A 14,143-nucleotide genomic window follows, 5' to 3' on the forward strand; every position below is an offset into this window, starting at 1 on the left:
AGAGAACTTCAGAACTGTTTTGTTAAAGTTTAGTTCTTTTTGCTAGTGGAAACTTAATTCGATGCCCACAAGAATGAGATGTGCGGCAGAATAAAGATTCATGAGATTCTTGTTCACATGAAGACATCTGCCAGGTCAAACCAAACACACACACGACCCTGCAGCTTATCTTTTGAGAAAGAAAATCACTTTCTCGCCAAGAATCTGTGGTGAACCACATACAAAAAAGTAATACCCAAAATCCAGCTGAGAGGTTGAACAGACAATGAAAACTAACATCAGATCTCAATTTAAAAATCAATAAGTAATCCAATGCTGTTGTGGTAAGTGGCCATTACAGACAAACCTGATCTGTGGCCCAAACCAGAACTAAAGGGACTACCTGGGCTGAGAAAAGTTGTCTCAATGTCAGCAGGCTGGGAAGCAGCTATTGTTTGACGCAGCCCCACTTGTGCTGCCAGGGTAGCACAGAGCTCATTGCAAATGCAAAACCCCAGCTGGGGGTAGGAAGAACTGAACGTGTTAAATGCTTGGCTGGTGAGTGCCTGTACCAATCCCCCAGCGCCAGGGAGGGGGTTCCTTCCCCCACCCCATCCCACTCCCCATTATTCTCCATTCAAGCTGAAAGCGAGAAGGTCTTTTCCTGTGCCCCTCGGTGTCAGCCAGACTTGGGAAGCTCGGCAGGAATTGCTGAGAGATCCAGAAAGGACACAAAAGCCTCCTTCCACAAAGCGCCCTTTCATCTAGGCAGTATGTCTATTAAATACGTCCTGTTAATGTGCATACATTTTTATAAAGAGATTATAAAGTGAAGACTCAGTCACTAACTCGACTGCACAATAAGATTTTCAAGTCTATTACTAGAAAAGTGGGGTTTAAAATGAGTAGCTAGGAATGGTTCACAGCTCCTCTGCAGTAACACTCAAATAGGTCTGGTCCCCGCAATGCCAGCCAAAGCTCTATTTAATGTTTCAATGCTTTCATTTCTCTACTTAGTGACACAGAGGGACCTCAGACTATGACTGCTCTGCCTTTGGTACTGCTCAGGGGTAAACCAGAAAGGATGGTCCAAGCCCTGACCTGCACAAACACGATGCTCAGAGGGCAACCAGGTAGTTAAAAAGAATAAATAAGATAAAATTTGATTGGAAACTGCTCTTTCCTCGTGGCATCAGCAGGAACTGGGGAGCTGCCATCCCTGAGCATTTGCTCCTGCTCTCATCAAAACCAAAGCGGTGAACAGCCACTTCATCCACTTTCTCCATTGCACCCTTTTCTACATCTTTTTCTTCCCTTTCTTTTGCCATTGGGCTCAGCATCTCCCAAGATTTTGAATAACTAAGTCAGGTAGATATACATTCCTGACAGCCTTGGGAGAAAGCAAGATAGTTTCTGTCCATTGAGAGGTAAGGGGGGAAAAAAAGAACCTTTTTTCCTTTCTGCATCAAAGCAAGGCCACAAGTTGACAATCTTCACCAGCGTGGGTATGGCTAAAAGCCAGCTTCACATACCATCATTTGCAGGACCTGCAGCAAGCCATGCTGCCAGCCCAGCTTCCATACTAAGGCTTTAATAGTTTAAACATATTTCTGGGCATGCAGATGATCAGACTTAGAGCCTGATGCTAATATTAGTTCTAACCTTCTTTCAGAGCAAGAATCCCAAAAAGGCTGTGAATCTGATTCCAGTATGGAAATGAAATGTCATCTGCTGGCGGCAGTGGCAAACCCTCATCCAGCTCCTCAATGCAGACACAGAGGAAGAGCGGGTGTTTGCAACACCGCTGGGTTTGTCATGCAGGCAGTGCTCTGCACATCAGCTCTCTGCATTAGCAGCCCTTAGGCATCCATCCAGCTCCCCGCCAGTCCCACAGGGATACCTTCCACCAAGCACAAAATATCTGGAGTCTGTTACAATTGCGTTATTTCTTGTGCTGATCGGAGGGAAGCGTCCATCTGCCACATCAGAGCTGAGAACCAACCACCTCATCGTGCAGAGGAGGGCAAAGTGCTCTTCTGATGCTGACATTGATAGTACTGGAAAGCATGAGACAAAACAGCAAAACCAACACAGAACAAGCAAAATAGAGCTCAGGAAGTGGTGGAGCGACACTGGAAGCCAGCTCTGCTCCACCTTTGGTCTGCACAAGAGAGTCCAAAGTACAACTTCATGGGAATCCCCTGCACTTCCCAGTGAGTCAAGGTTCAGGGTCAAAGGCCTTGAACACACAATAATTTTATTTTGTATGCAAGCTGCACCAAGATGTGGATTCATAAAAAACAGGTAAAAGCCTGGAATAATCCTGACCTACACTGGATATACGTTCTATGATCTAGCAAAGTAGTTCTTATCTGACTTGGCTTGAAGGGGACAACAGCCTTCACTACATTTTCACAGAATCATAGAGCAGTTAGGGTTGGAAAGGACCTTAAGATCATCCAGTTCCAACCCCCCTGCCATGGGCAGGGACACCTCACACTAAACCAGGCCACCCAAGGCCTCATCCAACCTGGCCTTGAACACTGCCAAGGATGGAGCATTCACAACCTCCCTGGGCAACCCATTCCAGTGCCTCACCACCCTCACAGTAAAGAATTTCTTCCTTAGATCCAATCTAAACTTCCCCTGTTTCAGTTTGAACCCGTTACCCCTTCTCCTGTCACTGCAGGCCCTGATGAAGAGTCCATCCCCAGCATCCTTGTAGACCCCCTTCAGATACTGGAAGCTGCTCTGAGGTCTCCACGCAGCCTTCTCTTCCCCAGCCTGAACAGCCCCAACTTTCTCAGCCTGTCTCCATACAGGAGGTGTTCCAGCCCCTGATCATCCTCGTGGCCTCCTCTGGACTTGTTCCAACAGTTCCATGTCCTTTTTATGTTGAGGACACCAGAACTGCACACAATGCTCCAAGTGAGGTCTCACGAGAGCAGAGCAGAGGGGCAGGATCACCTCCTTCGACCTGCTGGTCACGTTGCTCTTGATGCAGCCCAGGAGACGGTTGGCTTTCAAAAGACTCATAGAATCCCAGACTGGTTTGGGTTGGAGGGACCTTAAAGCTCATCCAATTCCAACCCCCTGCCGCTGGCAGAGACACCTTTCACTAGAGCAGGTTGCTCAAAATCCCCAAACAATGCATTTCTCTACAGTCATTTTCTACAGTCATTTTTAATTATAAATGCATTATCCTTTTCCAGCTGCTTCTTTTTCTTCTCTAGCAGGAATTTTCAGGCCCTATTAAATCATCCAGACGACTCACTTGCTTTTCAAATGAGCCTTCACATAGCAGGTCTGCACTCTTTTCATCCTGACTCCAAGTCTTTCCTTCTCAAAATAGCCACTGCACCTCTGCTTCTCAAAGAGAAATCCTCCATTCCAAGCACCAAAACCCATGGCAATGTATGTTGGGTTTCATTTATTTTTGGAGGCTTTCTATTCTTGGATTCCTATGAAAAAGCAGCGTTTCAAAGACTGAGCTTATAGTTCCCAGCACATACTTTTTTAAATGTATTTCTAGCCTTACAGTCAACAACTTCCTGAATAAATGCATAAATATGAAGGGAGAGGTAAAATCACTTTTATGTGACATCACGGTGAATCAGGACTTTGAAATTCATTAGATTCAGTTTCCTACCAAACAGATATAAACAGTCATTCCTATCAAGCACTTCCCTCAGAGCAGCTACTGAAAACACACCAGCAGGATTCTAAACAGACAGAATGGCATCATCTTAAATTATAGCTTCATTTCAACCCAAAATGAAAAATAGACCTCATTTTTCCCCAAATCACGCTACTGGGCAGTACCTCACAGGATAAGGCAGGCTACATAAGTGATGTTAGCTTTGTATTTTCAACCTAAGCATAGAATCATAGAATGGTTTGAGTTGGAAAGGACCTTGAGATCATCCAGTTCCAACCCTCTGCCATGGGGAGGGATGCTAAACCAAGAGCTAAAAAGGCTTGAAGTTTCAATGCAATGAAACTTTCCTGCAATGTATTTGAATATTAACCTGCCTTTTTTTAAATCATGACAAGCAGATATCAGAGACCGAGTATCCAGGAATAACGCTACTAATTTTAATCTAACCAAGCAAAGATCTCTGAAATACATAGTTTGAAACAGCCTCCTGAGCACTGCTGGATAGGGTGACACCCGAGCCATCCCCAGTCCTTATTCCCATCCTTCCACCTGCACCAAAGTGCAGTTTTCCCTGTAAATCGTTTCCTCCTCCGAGCCAGACCAAGGGAATAAATCCCACATCACACCTGGCAGTCCTGAATAGCCACTGGCAAAAGAAACGAAAGATAAGGAAGGAATTCCCATTGCACACAATTCTTTGTGTCTCCCGCTTGACGATGCCGGCTGTTGTCAGCTGAAGTGGCACCTGCAGCCAGTGCACCCACTTCCTAACAAAACACTGAGCCACAATTTAGGATCCCTGAGTTGTGGTGGCCCTTCCTCCTCCGTTTTACACTCCTTGCAATGATGAGAGACCCTGCTGCTTTCTTTTCCTCCACAAATGGTGTTTAGATCTCCAAAATCCAAGTCAGAAACCCCAAATTCCATATTGGGAAAAGCAAGGGGAAAGAATCCGCCAGTTCACTGACCATGAGCAAAACAAGAAAAATTACCTTCTTCTGTACGAATCTTCCATCAGCATTTGCCCATGGGTTGATTTGCACTGGTTAGGCTACCACTGAAAGCAAACACTCCAGGCAAACTTCATATTGCTCCCACATGCACACCTCTGTAGCCAAACCAAGGAGCCTGTTGTAAAAGATTCCCAAAAATCATTCCTCACCTGATGCTTGCCAACACACACAACATCTCAGCATCTACTGCAGCCCAAAAAGCAGCACACAATTTGTTGTTCCTCTTCTAGTGCTTGGAGGCAAAATAGTACTAGTGCAAGTCAGACACGACTGGTCTCTGCCAAGGACTTGGGCTTTCTCCCGTTCCCGAAGCAGCAGCCAGGTTTGGAATGCACCAATTTACTGAACCATCCCACCCTGTCACACACTACCTGATACACAGCAGATACAGAATGGTCCCTGGCCAGGAACAACTCTGCTGTCAGCACTGGCCACGCTGTCATCTGGATGCTGCTGAACACCTCTCCCTGCAGCTGTAGCACTATTCCACCAGTTTTCATCCCCATCCACTCTCACGTGGTATGGGAAAATGATCGCAAGCCTGTAGGGATCCTATAGCTGATCTTCCTTGTGCTAATGTGGCTTCTAGGGAAGAACTGGTGAAGGTTGCTGCTTATTTGGTTAAAACCCAGATGTTTTGCTAACTTGCCATCCATTTCAGTACCAAATGCTAGCCTCACACCAAAGGAGGGTTTGCTGTGATAAAATCTTACGCTCCTGAACTGCACAATTTGGGGGTCCTTTATTTTCAAACAAGTTCCCAAGGGCTGGGAAGCTCTTTCCAGCCTTGGCTCAGAGCCTGGACTTGCTCCAGGCAAACAGGCTCCCAATATAGCTATTTTTGGGTCTGTCCCTTCTCCCCTCCACCCCATCACCACAAACACCTCCCAGGTTTTGTTCGATATTACTCCTGAGGTGAAAGTACGGCCCAAGAGGAAATACTTCTAATACTTCCTGCGCTGAAAGCAAGAGAAGCAGGGACTAAACCAGAGACAGCGTAGTCATGGGGGTACCTAATCCCTTTGGTGTGGTACCATCATATCACCACCATTAAGCAGAACTTACTTTCACGTGCAATCTGGTCTGAAATGCACAGAAAGCAGCATAAAACTACTCACATAACCCTACACAAGGACTACTGCTTAAGGCATCCCAGCTTCTAGAAACTTTATGGCAACTTCCAGATGTGTCTATTTTAAAGCCTTTTCCCTTGGCCTCATTCCCACCTGCGATGATCACAAGTGTAGCCAAAAACTCCTTCTGCATCGCAGAAGTACGTGCAAAAGATGGCCAAAACCAGACGGAGAGCACTGGCCAGACAGCTCCACAGAAATGCTGGAAGTGAAATTACAGCTTTCCTCAGAGGTGTCAGGGCTTTTCTGCTCTAATAGAGTGGTTGCAGCTTCAAATCACATTGTCAAAGTTGAGTAAAACCGTGTGCCCGAAGAGAAGCAGCACTAGTGAGAAGCTGGGTTTATCAGCTGCTTCTGGCTGAGGAGCTGGTAAAGGGAGATGTAACAGGTTGGTTTTACTAATGATTGTAGTTGTGCAAATCTACTTTTGCCACATCACATGGGAGACTACAGAGGCTTTACAGGCAGTTGATAAAGTGGGTCCATTAAAACTTTTCATGGGGTTGGAAACGGGTATCATTGACTTGTGGCACCATCATCATTTCAAACTCAACTCAGATTTACTCTGCTAAATTAGACACATGGAATCATACAGAAATCTGTACTGGGGAAGAATACACATAATGCAAGATTCAAGCCATGATTTCATGTGCACTCTGGTTTATATCAGAAAAGGCATGTCTTCACAACAGACACTGGGTCAGCATCGATGGTGTTAAATTCTGTTTTCCATGGGAAAGAGAGCACAAGGAAATCCGTCCAGATTTCATTAACACTGCATGTTATTGAGCAACAATATACAACAGGAAAACAATGACTGCAGAATGCAGTCCCTCATACTTGATCATTTTACCCTTTATTCTGCATTAAGCCTGTGACACAAGAGATAGTGGAGCTGTTAGCCAAAACCTCAGCAGAATTTCTGATATACAAAACAAAGGCTGATATAATCAAACAAGTACAGCTTAAAAAATTAAGTGTAAGTAATTATCCATGTACAAGAAAACAGGAAAAAAGACCAGAAGTAGGTATTTTCTTATTCAACTACATACAAAAAATATCACTCCTGGGACATTAGCCAATCCTTTAAGTCCCCAGCAAAGCTCCCATAAGCTCTGATCCACAAAGCATTGCCATTCCCAGGCTTGGCTTCACCAGGAGCCAGACTCACACTTGGGCAGTCCTATATCTCAACCATGAGCAAGCCAAACCATGGAGCAGTCTGGGGTACCTCCTCATTGCTGGGCACTTCCACACGAGGGTACTGAGCTGACAAGGCTCCAATAGTTTCTTTGCCAGTTTTTCACCAATAATTGATGAACTGAAAACAGTCATTGTTAAACAAGCACCAATACTACTACTGTTTAACAGTAAGTTTGGATGAGGCTTGGAGCAACCTGCTCTAGTAGAAGGCACCCCTGCCCATGGCAGGGGGTTGGAACTGGATGAGCTTTAAGGTCCCTCCCAACCCAAACCAGTCTGACAAACAAAGAATAATCTGCTAACCCTTCCTTTTATCCACACACATAAAAGAATACCTGGTAAACACACACACACACAAATCATAGAACCATAGAATAGTTAGAGTTGGAAAGGACCTTAAGATCATCCAGTTCCTTTTAATACTTCACATTTCCTTCCATTCTCAAACACATTGTGCCTTTCTGTCTGAAGGAAGGCGAAGCACTCGATGTTATTTGGCAACAAGCATTCCATTTCCCCCTCTCTGCTCCCTGGCCAAGCTGCCGGCAGCAGATCAGCCTCTCTGCTACGTTCAGCTGTCAGGCACTGAACCAGTCCTCCTCAGCTGAATTAAGCCAAGAGAAAGGTGGGCTAACACATTCTACATTTACTTTTGCACCTTCTTAACACATGTGTTATCAGCCCTGCCACAGCCGAGAGATTCCCAATCACTTCACAGCGTACGTGGATTTCTTGCTGCTAATAACCCCTCCTGTCCCTGCCACGACTGGCAGGGTCCTTGGTCACAGCAGTGCAGGGGACAAGTAATTATCTGCCATTCCACCTTGCTGCACTATGCTCGGCAACTTTTATCTGCACAGGACAGCTGCCTTCCTCCTGTTTGAAGTGAAATGTCAGTCTGTGCTAATGCAACATGACTTACATCCTAACAATGTCCTCGTGCTTTGAAGAAACAACTCAAAGCCTAATTAAAAATTCACATTCTGTCTCCTACGTGCAGCCATTTCCCTGCCCTTCCACCAGGATCTCTCCTGTCTTTCTGAACTGTTTTATGTCAGGAAAAAAAGCCCTAAGAATCCATGTGGAACAGGATGAAAAATTGCTGCACACTTGGGCTTTCAGAGCTCCTTGAACGAGGCTGCTGCAGCTGGATTCAAACCAAGATTTAATCATGTAAAAGAGATGAGGGCTTACTCCACTGGTTTCTACTCTGTAATTATCACTGAAGTGCACACTACTGCCAAATAATAATTAAAAGAAAAAAAGATAGAGTCAAATATTTATCAGCCTTCCTTACTTACATTTTTCTATTGTATTTCAGCTTCGCAAGCTGGCAACAACCTGAAAACAAAAGGAAAAACAAGAAAAAGGAAGCAGTTTTCTCTGCTGCTGTGTAGTTGAGGATCCACAGAGCTCCAGGCTTCAGACCCAGTGCTGTACATCGAGGAAGCACCTTGCAGTCACCAACAGATTTATTTGTAAATACCCACAGAAAGCAGCAGGGAAATGTGGGAAGCTCCCAGTTTTGGCATCTCAAATGGTGCTCAGAGCAGCTCAAAACGGGATTTCTCTCTTCTAAGACATAATTCCAGCCATTAGCCACAAGACCATCCCATTAGGGAAAAAATACTGTAGTCTATCAGTGTCTGTTTTCAAAGGGATTAAATAAACGAACAGTTCTGATGACTGCAACTCTCCGCCATCACCCAAAAATCTTCAAAGAGTGTGGATTTCCCAGAACAATGGCAGCAGAGATTCCTCCCTGGACACCTCCCCATCTCTGTGTCACTGTGGTCTGTGCACAATCTGTGCTTCTTCAGAAACATCTGGCCAGAGAAGTTATTAGTCAAACAAGTAAATAATATGCTTTTCAATTAACCTGGAGAAGCTTGTACTGTGCTGTTTGCTATTTTACACATCACAACATCACCTGAGCAAGTATCAATATGATTAAAAAACACAACCACCAACCCAAAGAGGAAAAAAAACAACCAGCAAACTCTTGTTTTCAGATCCAACATGCCTGAGTTTTTGCTTCCAAGCTCCAAGAGCAGTAGCAGACAATGACAAAGGACTGTGCTTCCTTCACGGAGTCAGTGTAAAGGATTAAGATGGCAGAGCTGCCTTCAAAAACATCCAAGGCCCTCTGGGCCTGTAAGTTTTGTTACTATCTGGCTAGAAATGTCAACATGCATTTTGAAAGTTATAGAAGCACTTAATGCTTTTCATCTTCAAAGCATTGCTTAATCCTTTCAACTCTCGATGCAAGTGTTATCCCCTGTTTTGGAGGTGGAAATGTTGCCTTGCCCCACACTATCAAAAAATAGCGCTCACCTTGGACACTCCCTGCAGCTTTAAAGGGTTAAACCTGGCCAAAACCAAACAAAACCCTCACAAAAGTTCTGATTTATGCTTTTCCTGCCTTTGCCTCCCAACCAAAGAATTTCAGTGGTTTGAACCAACAACCTACTCTGTAATTTCAACGAGGTCACAAGCCAGGATCAGCAGAGCCAGGTAAGAGGGATGGTGAAACTCTAGCAGCAGATAGGTCATGCCACAACCACCAATTTAGTTTTAATTTTAGTATAAAGGGATGCTGAGCTTTTAACTGCTGCTGAGTGCCAGCTCTGCACAGGAAAATACATTGCAGGACTGTCACGCAAGCTACCCATTGACCAAGCTCCAGCTCCTCTGTAAATTATATCAGGCTATTTAAGATACAGTCTACTGAGTAATGACAAGTATTACGGTTGCTCAGACTGGCAAGTGGAGATGTGATTGCACTCCCTCTTCCAGGGATGCAGCCTGCTGCCAAAAGCTGCTCCCTGTAATGATACGAGTGCTGTCGACACATGCTCTAGCAAACAAAAAGAGAAGGTAACGGTGATGGGTGCCTGTAGATACAGTACCTGTGTCCTACTACAGGAACAACACCCACCACAAACCAGCAGCTTCTCCTTGGAGGTGGGAACAATAATTGATTGGTGTAATAGAGGAAGTTGAACAATCAACGAGCTTTCTATATTTCACCACTCCTGGAGACGTAACACCCAGGATAGTAACACACAGACACACAAGTAACAGTAATGCACAGGAGAAAATGACACTGAGGACAGTAACACACAGGAACCTTCTACCTGCAGCACCTAAAATATGTTCTCACTGAGTGAATACTACTTATGATACAAATGTGGATATTCTAATTTGAAACTTCAATAAGAAACTGCAAATTTCTGCAAATGATGCATCTCATAAGTTGTCACCTACATTACACTATCCTCAGCTGCTCTGTGCAGTACCATTCAAGGAATAAAATTATGCATGAAATCAGAGCACTCAGACAGGCGAGAAAAAGCATTACTTAAGGTAATAGTCAGATAATGCACTCATGCAAGTGCCTATAAACAGAAAGCTGTGGTGTGAGTGCCAAAAACAACTGTGAGGCTGATGCTGGCATCACAAATCTCTCATCCTTGCTCTTCTTGTACCTTCAGCCTACGTGTTCCGAAGTGGATAAATACGCACTTCATTCCTCTCAAGAATGCGGAACAACATGATTTGATTAAAACCACAAAGTCCTTCTTGCTGTTGGACTAATGACATAAAACACTGGTGGAAGAATGTATCGCAGGAAGCAGATACCGCGTGGAGGAGACAAATCTCATTGATAGCACTGATGGCTGCTCCTGCAGAAATCTAATTCCTTTTCTATCTCCCAACTTCCATACATGTTACTGTCTACCCCTTTCCACAAGCATTTAAGGCTCACAAATACCATGGTTCTCCTCTTACCTCTTCTACTTGCTCCTCTAGTGCCCGCTCTGGAGGCTCCACCTCATCCTCCCTTCCTGCATTTATGGAGGCTGTGTCTACAATTTCCTCTTTTTCCAGGCTGGAAACACACCCAAACCAACCTCTCACCTTCACTCTACTGAAGTCTTTCCACCTGCTCGTTCACTCATTGGATGCTTCCTCCAGCCCAGACTTACCCTTCCTCCAAAGCCCTCTCCCACAGACGCGTCCCGCTCCAGCAGCTGGCGGCACCTCCTCCTGCCTATTACCAGGATGTGCAGACAACTGGCAAGGACCAAAGCATGAAGAGAGCATGCAAGGGAAGTGTTAAATCCTGCCTCTTCCTCCTCTACAGTTTATGAAGCTAAATAAAACCGCAGCTCCCGAATAGTCGGGTATTAATCCTTCCTCTTGCTACCACAACTTCCTCTCACCAGGTCCTGATTTGGGGCCTGTCACCATGGTAAACCCAACAACACCCCTTGATTTAAACCCAATTAAAACCCAAAATCATTCTCGTTCTTCTTCTTTCTCATCCTTTCTGCCCAGGCACAGCCCTGCCATGGCATCTGCCTGCATCACCCCAAATACCCCCACTGCACCAATAGTCCTGTAGCACAAGCAAGCCACCACCCAGCACCAACAGCCTCATGCACAGAGAAAAGGGCATTTAATTCTGTGCCAGCTACACCCAGCCCTGCCTGAGCAGGGTCGGGGAACTCCTACCCTAAAATCAAATGAGAAGCACGGGCTGCAGTGACACATGTCATAACATTTTTTGTTCTACTGTAGGAGGTCGGCAAAGAAGCTTCTAAAATCAGGGGAGGTTTGTTCCCACCGGGTTTTAATCTTAAACAGCTGTAATAATGTTACAGGGGAGAGCAAAGGACAGGCCGAGCATTAGCTTGATGGGAGTTAAGACAGCCAAAATATTAAGCATATAAAAATAGAGCTCAGTTATGAAAAGGGTTTTCAGAGTTTAACTACCGGTTTCACCGCATGAAATTACTTTGGGGCCTTATATATCCAACTAATAGTAAACTCAGTTTGAACATTATCTGCATTGCTGTGCATTGGCACCCAGGTTGTTCACGAGTTTGTTATCATTGGTATCATCTTCTTGGGAAGAAAGCCTGGCTCATCCTATGGTTGGCTAGTGTAACACAGCAAGGTAACAACGTGAATTTGTGAGTTGCTGTTTTAAAGACAGTATGCGCAGAGCTGCTCGAATTAGGGCTTTTTTAACACCAGCAACAGATTTAGCAAGGCAATTATACTGACTTAATTTGCATTAACCAGAGACTCCACCAGTTACAGCATTATGCTCATACCTTTTGAAGGAAATACATACATGCATATGCACAGCGACAGGGAAAAAAGTGACTTCCTTGAATTCAGTACATCAATAATCTACCTTGTTAAGTGAAGTCATTTAAATCCACGTCTTCTTAGCATGAGGGACAAGAGACAGCTCAGTGTTTCCCCGGACAAAACGCAGCCCTAGGAGGTCGGCTAACACAATGATGCTTCAGAGGTGAGAGAATGAAGCCAGTTTAGAGAAGATAAAAGGCCATTTGGGTAGAGACCCCTGCTGCTCCTATGAAAGTGTCTCCTTTTCAGTTGGGACGGCTTTTAAAACCGCATTTGCTACTGACCGTACCTTCCCCGGGAAGCCGCTTGGGATCTGATTTCACTTTTCCTCCCCAGAGAGCCGATGGTTGTAACGCAGGTACCAGCTCACCCAGCAAGAACCACCAGTCCCCACACAAACACCCCGTTAAAGTGCACTTCTAAGGCTGAGACGCAAACAATTCCCCATTCCCACCTTCACCCCAAGACCGAAACGCACTACAGCATCTGACTATACTTGTCCTAACGCACTCCCCGGCAGGGAAGCGTTTCTTTATCCCGATCGGAGCGTTTTGGGACAAGACTGGACTCATCGTGGCTCCTGTCCAGCAGGCACAGGGATGGATGCTGGGGCTGGGGGCAGGTTTAGCACCGAGCCACGACCCCGCAGTCACCCCCAAGGCCGGGATCGGACCCCTGCGCTAAAAACCAACCTTCAGGACTTCTGGGGGAGGCGTTTTCTGCCCGTTTCTATTGTGTAAGTTACAAACAAAACGGGAGTCCGGCGGCTTCCCCCCCGGCCCGCTCCTTCTCCTCAGCGGAGCCGCAGGGTGCTGAGGGGAGCGCGGCCGGGGAGCCGCGGCCCCTCACCAGGGGGAGGGAAAGTTCGCAAAGAAGAAAAGAACCGGGAGAGAGGGCGAGTTGTGAGGGGGAAACAGAGAGGAATGAAGGAAGAAAGGGCAAAACAGGAACCGGGAAGAGCGTGTGGAGGAGGGAGGGGAGCAGGGACGGAGCGAAAACCAGGCGAGGCCGTACCTGCATGGTGACGACCCCCAGCTCCTCGGTGGCGAGCGTCCTCATCTGCGCGGCCAGAACTTGCGCCTCGTCCAGGATGGAGAACTCGGCCTCGGCGGCTCCCAGCGCGCAGAGCAGCGCCAGGGAGAGCAGGCCGAGCGCACCCCGACCCCGCGGGCGGCGGCCCCGGGCAGCGGCCTCCAGCCGCCCACCGCCCCGCGCCATGCTGCCGCGGCGGGAGAGCCGCGGGCACCGCCTCCGGGCCACTTCCAACCCGCCCCCGGCGACTCCCGCACCGCCTTCCCCCGGGCCCCGGCTTAGGGCTGCGGGGCGGCCGCCATGCAGGGGGACGGCGGCGGCTCGGCGGGCTGGGAGCCCGGCTCCGGGGCACACTGCGCGCCGCGGCCCCGCCGCTCACTGAAGAGCGGCGGCGACTGGAGAGACGCAAACTGCGGAGCGGAGGAGGAGCGGGAGCGGCGGGGCCGGGAGCGGAGGCGCCGCGCGGAGAGGGAGGCGTCTGGTGCCGCCGCGCTACGGGCGGGGGCAGCTCCGAGACGGGACGGGACGGGACTCACCCCCCTCCCTCCGCCACCGCCCCGCCCCGGCCGCTGCCGGCGGGAAGCCCGCACCGGCCCCCGGTACGGAGCGGAGGCTGCGGGAGCCGCAAGCGGGGTGCGATCGGCCCTAAGCGTGCTCCTAAAAAGTGAGCAAAACGTTCTTAAAATGTGCCTCTTTTCGGTTTATTTTAACCTTTTATTGTGACTTTCGACTTATTTTTACCCCCCTTTTTTTTTTTTACTCTTTTTATTATTTTTTTTTTTAAATCCTCTTTTCTTTTCTTTTAAATGCCTGTCTCCTCCCTCAACCCAGAGCATAGAATAGTAGGATCAACTAAGTTGGAAAAGACCTTTAAGATCGTGGAGGCCAACCATTATGAACGAAGCCACCCAGCCCTGAGGGTCCTTGTGCAGGCTGGAGTCAAGCAACAAAGCTTGAGGAAG

At 47.1% G+C, this 14,143-nt stretch overlaps 1 protein-coding gene across 1 annotated transcript in view; it reads right to left on the reverse strand.

Moving 5' to 3' along the window:
- CACHD1 (cache domain containing 1) overlaps positions 1-13,376 on the reverse strand; it is a gene marked incomplete at its 3' end in the record, with an annotated part of 109,946 nt that extends 96,570 nt beyond the window's left edge. Inside the window, exon 1 of the mRNA XM_080624064.1 lies at positions 13,164-13,376. Coding sequence (XP_080480190.1) covers positions 13,164-13,367 — 204 coding nt within the window. The 5' untranslated portion in view covers positions 13,368-13,376. The remainder of the gene's footprint in view (positions 1-13,163) is intronic.
- Between the last annotated feature and the right edge of the window lie 767 nt (positions 13,377-14,143).

Source organism: Psittacula echo, assembly GCF_963264785.1.
Source record: "Psittacula echo genome assembly, chromosome: 7".
In the NCBI taxonomy this organism is placed as follows: Eukaryota; Metazoa; Chordata; class Aves; order Psittaciformes; family Psittacidae; genus Psittacula; species Psittacula echo.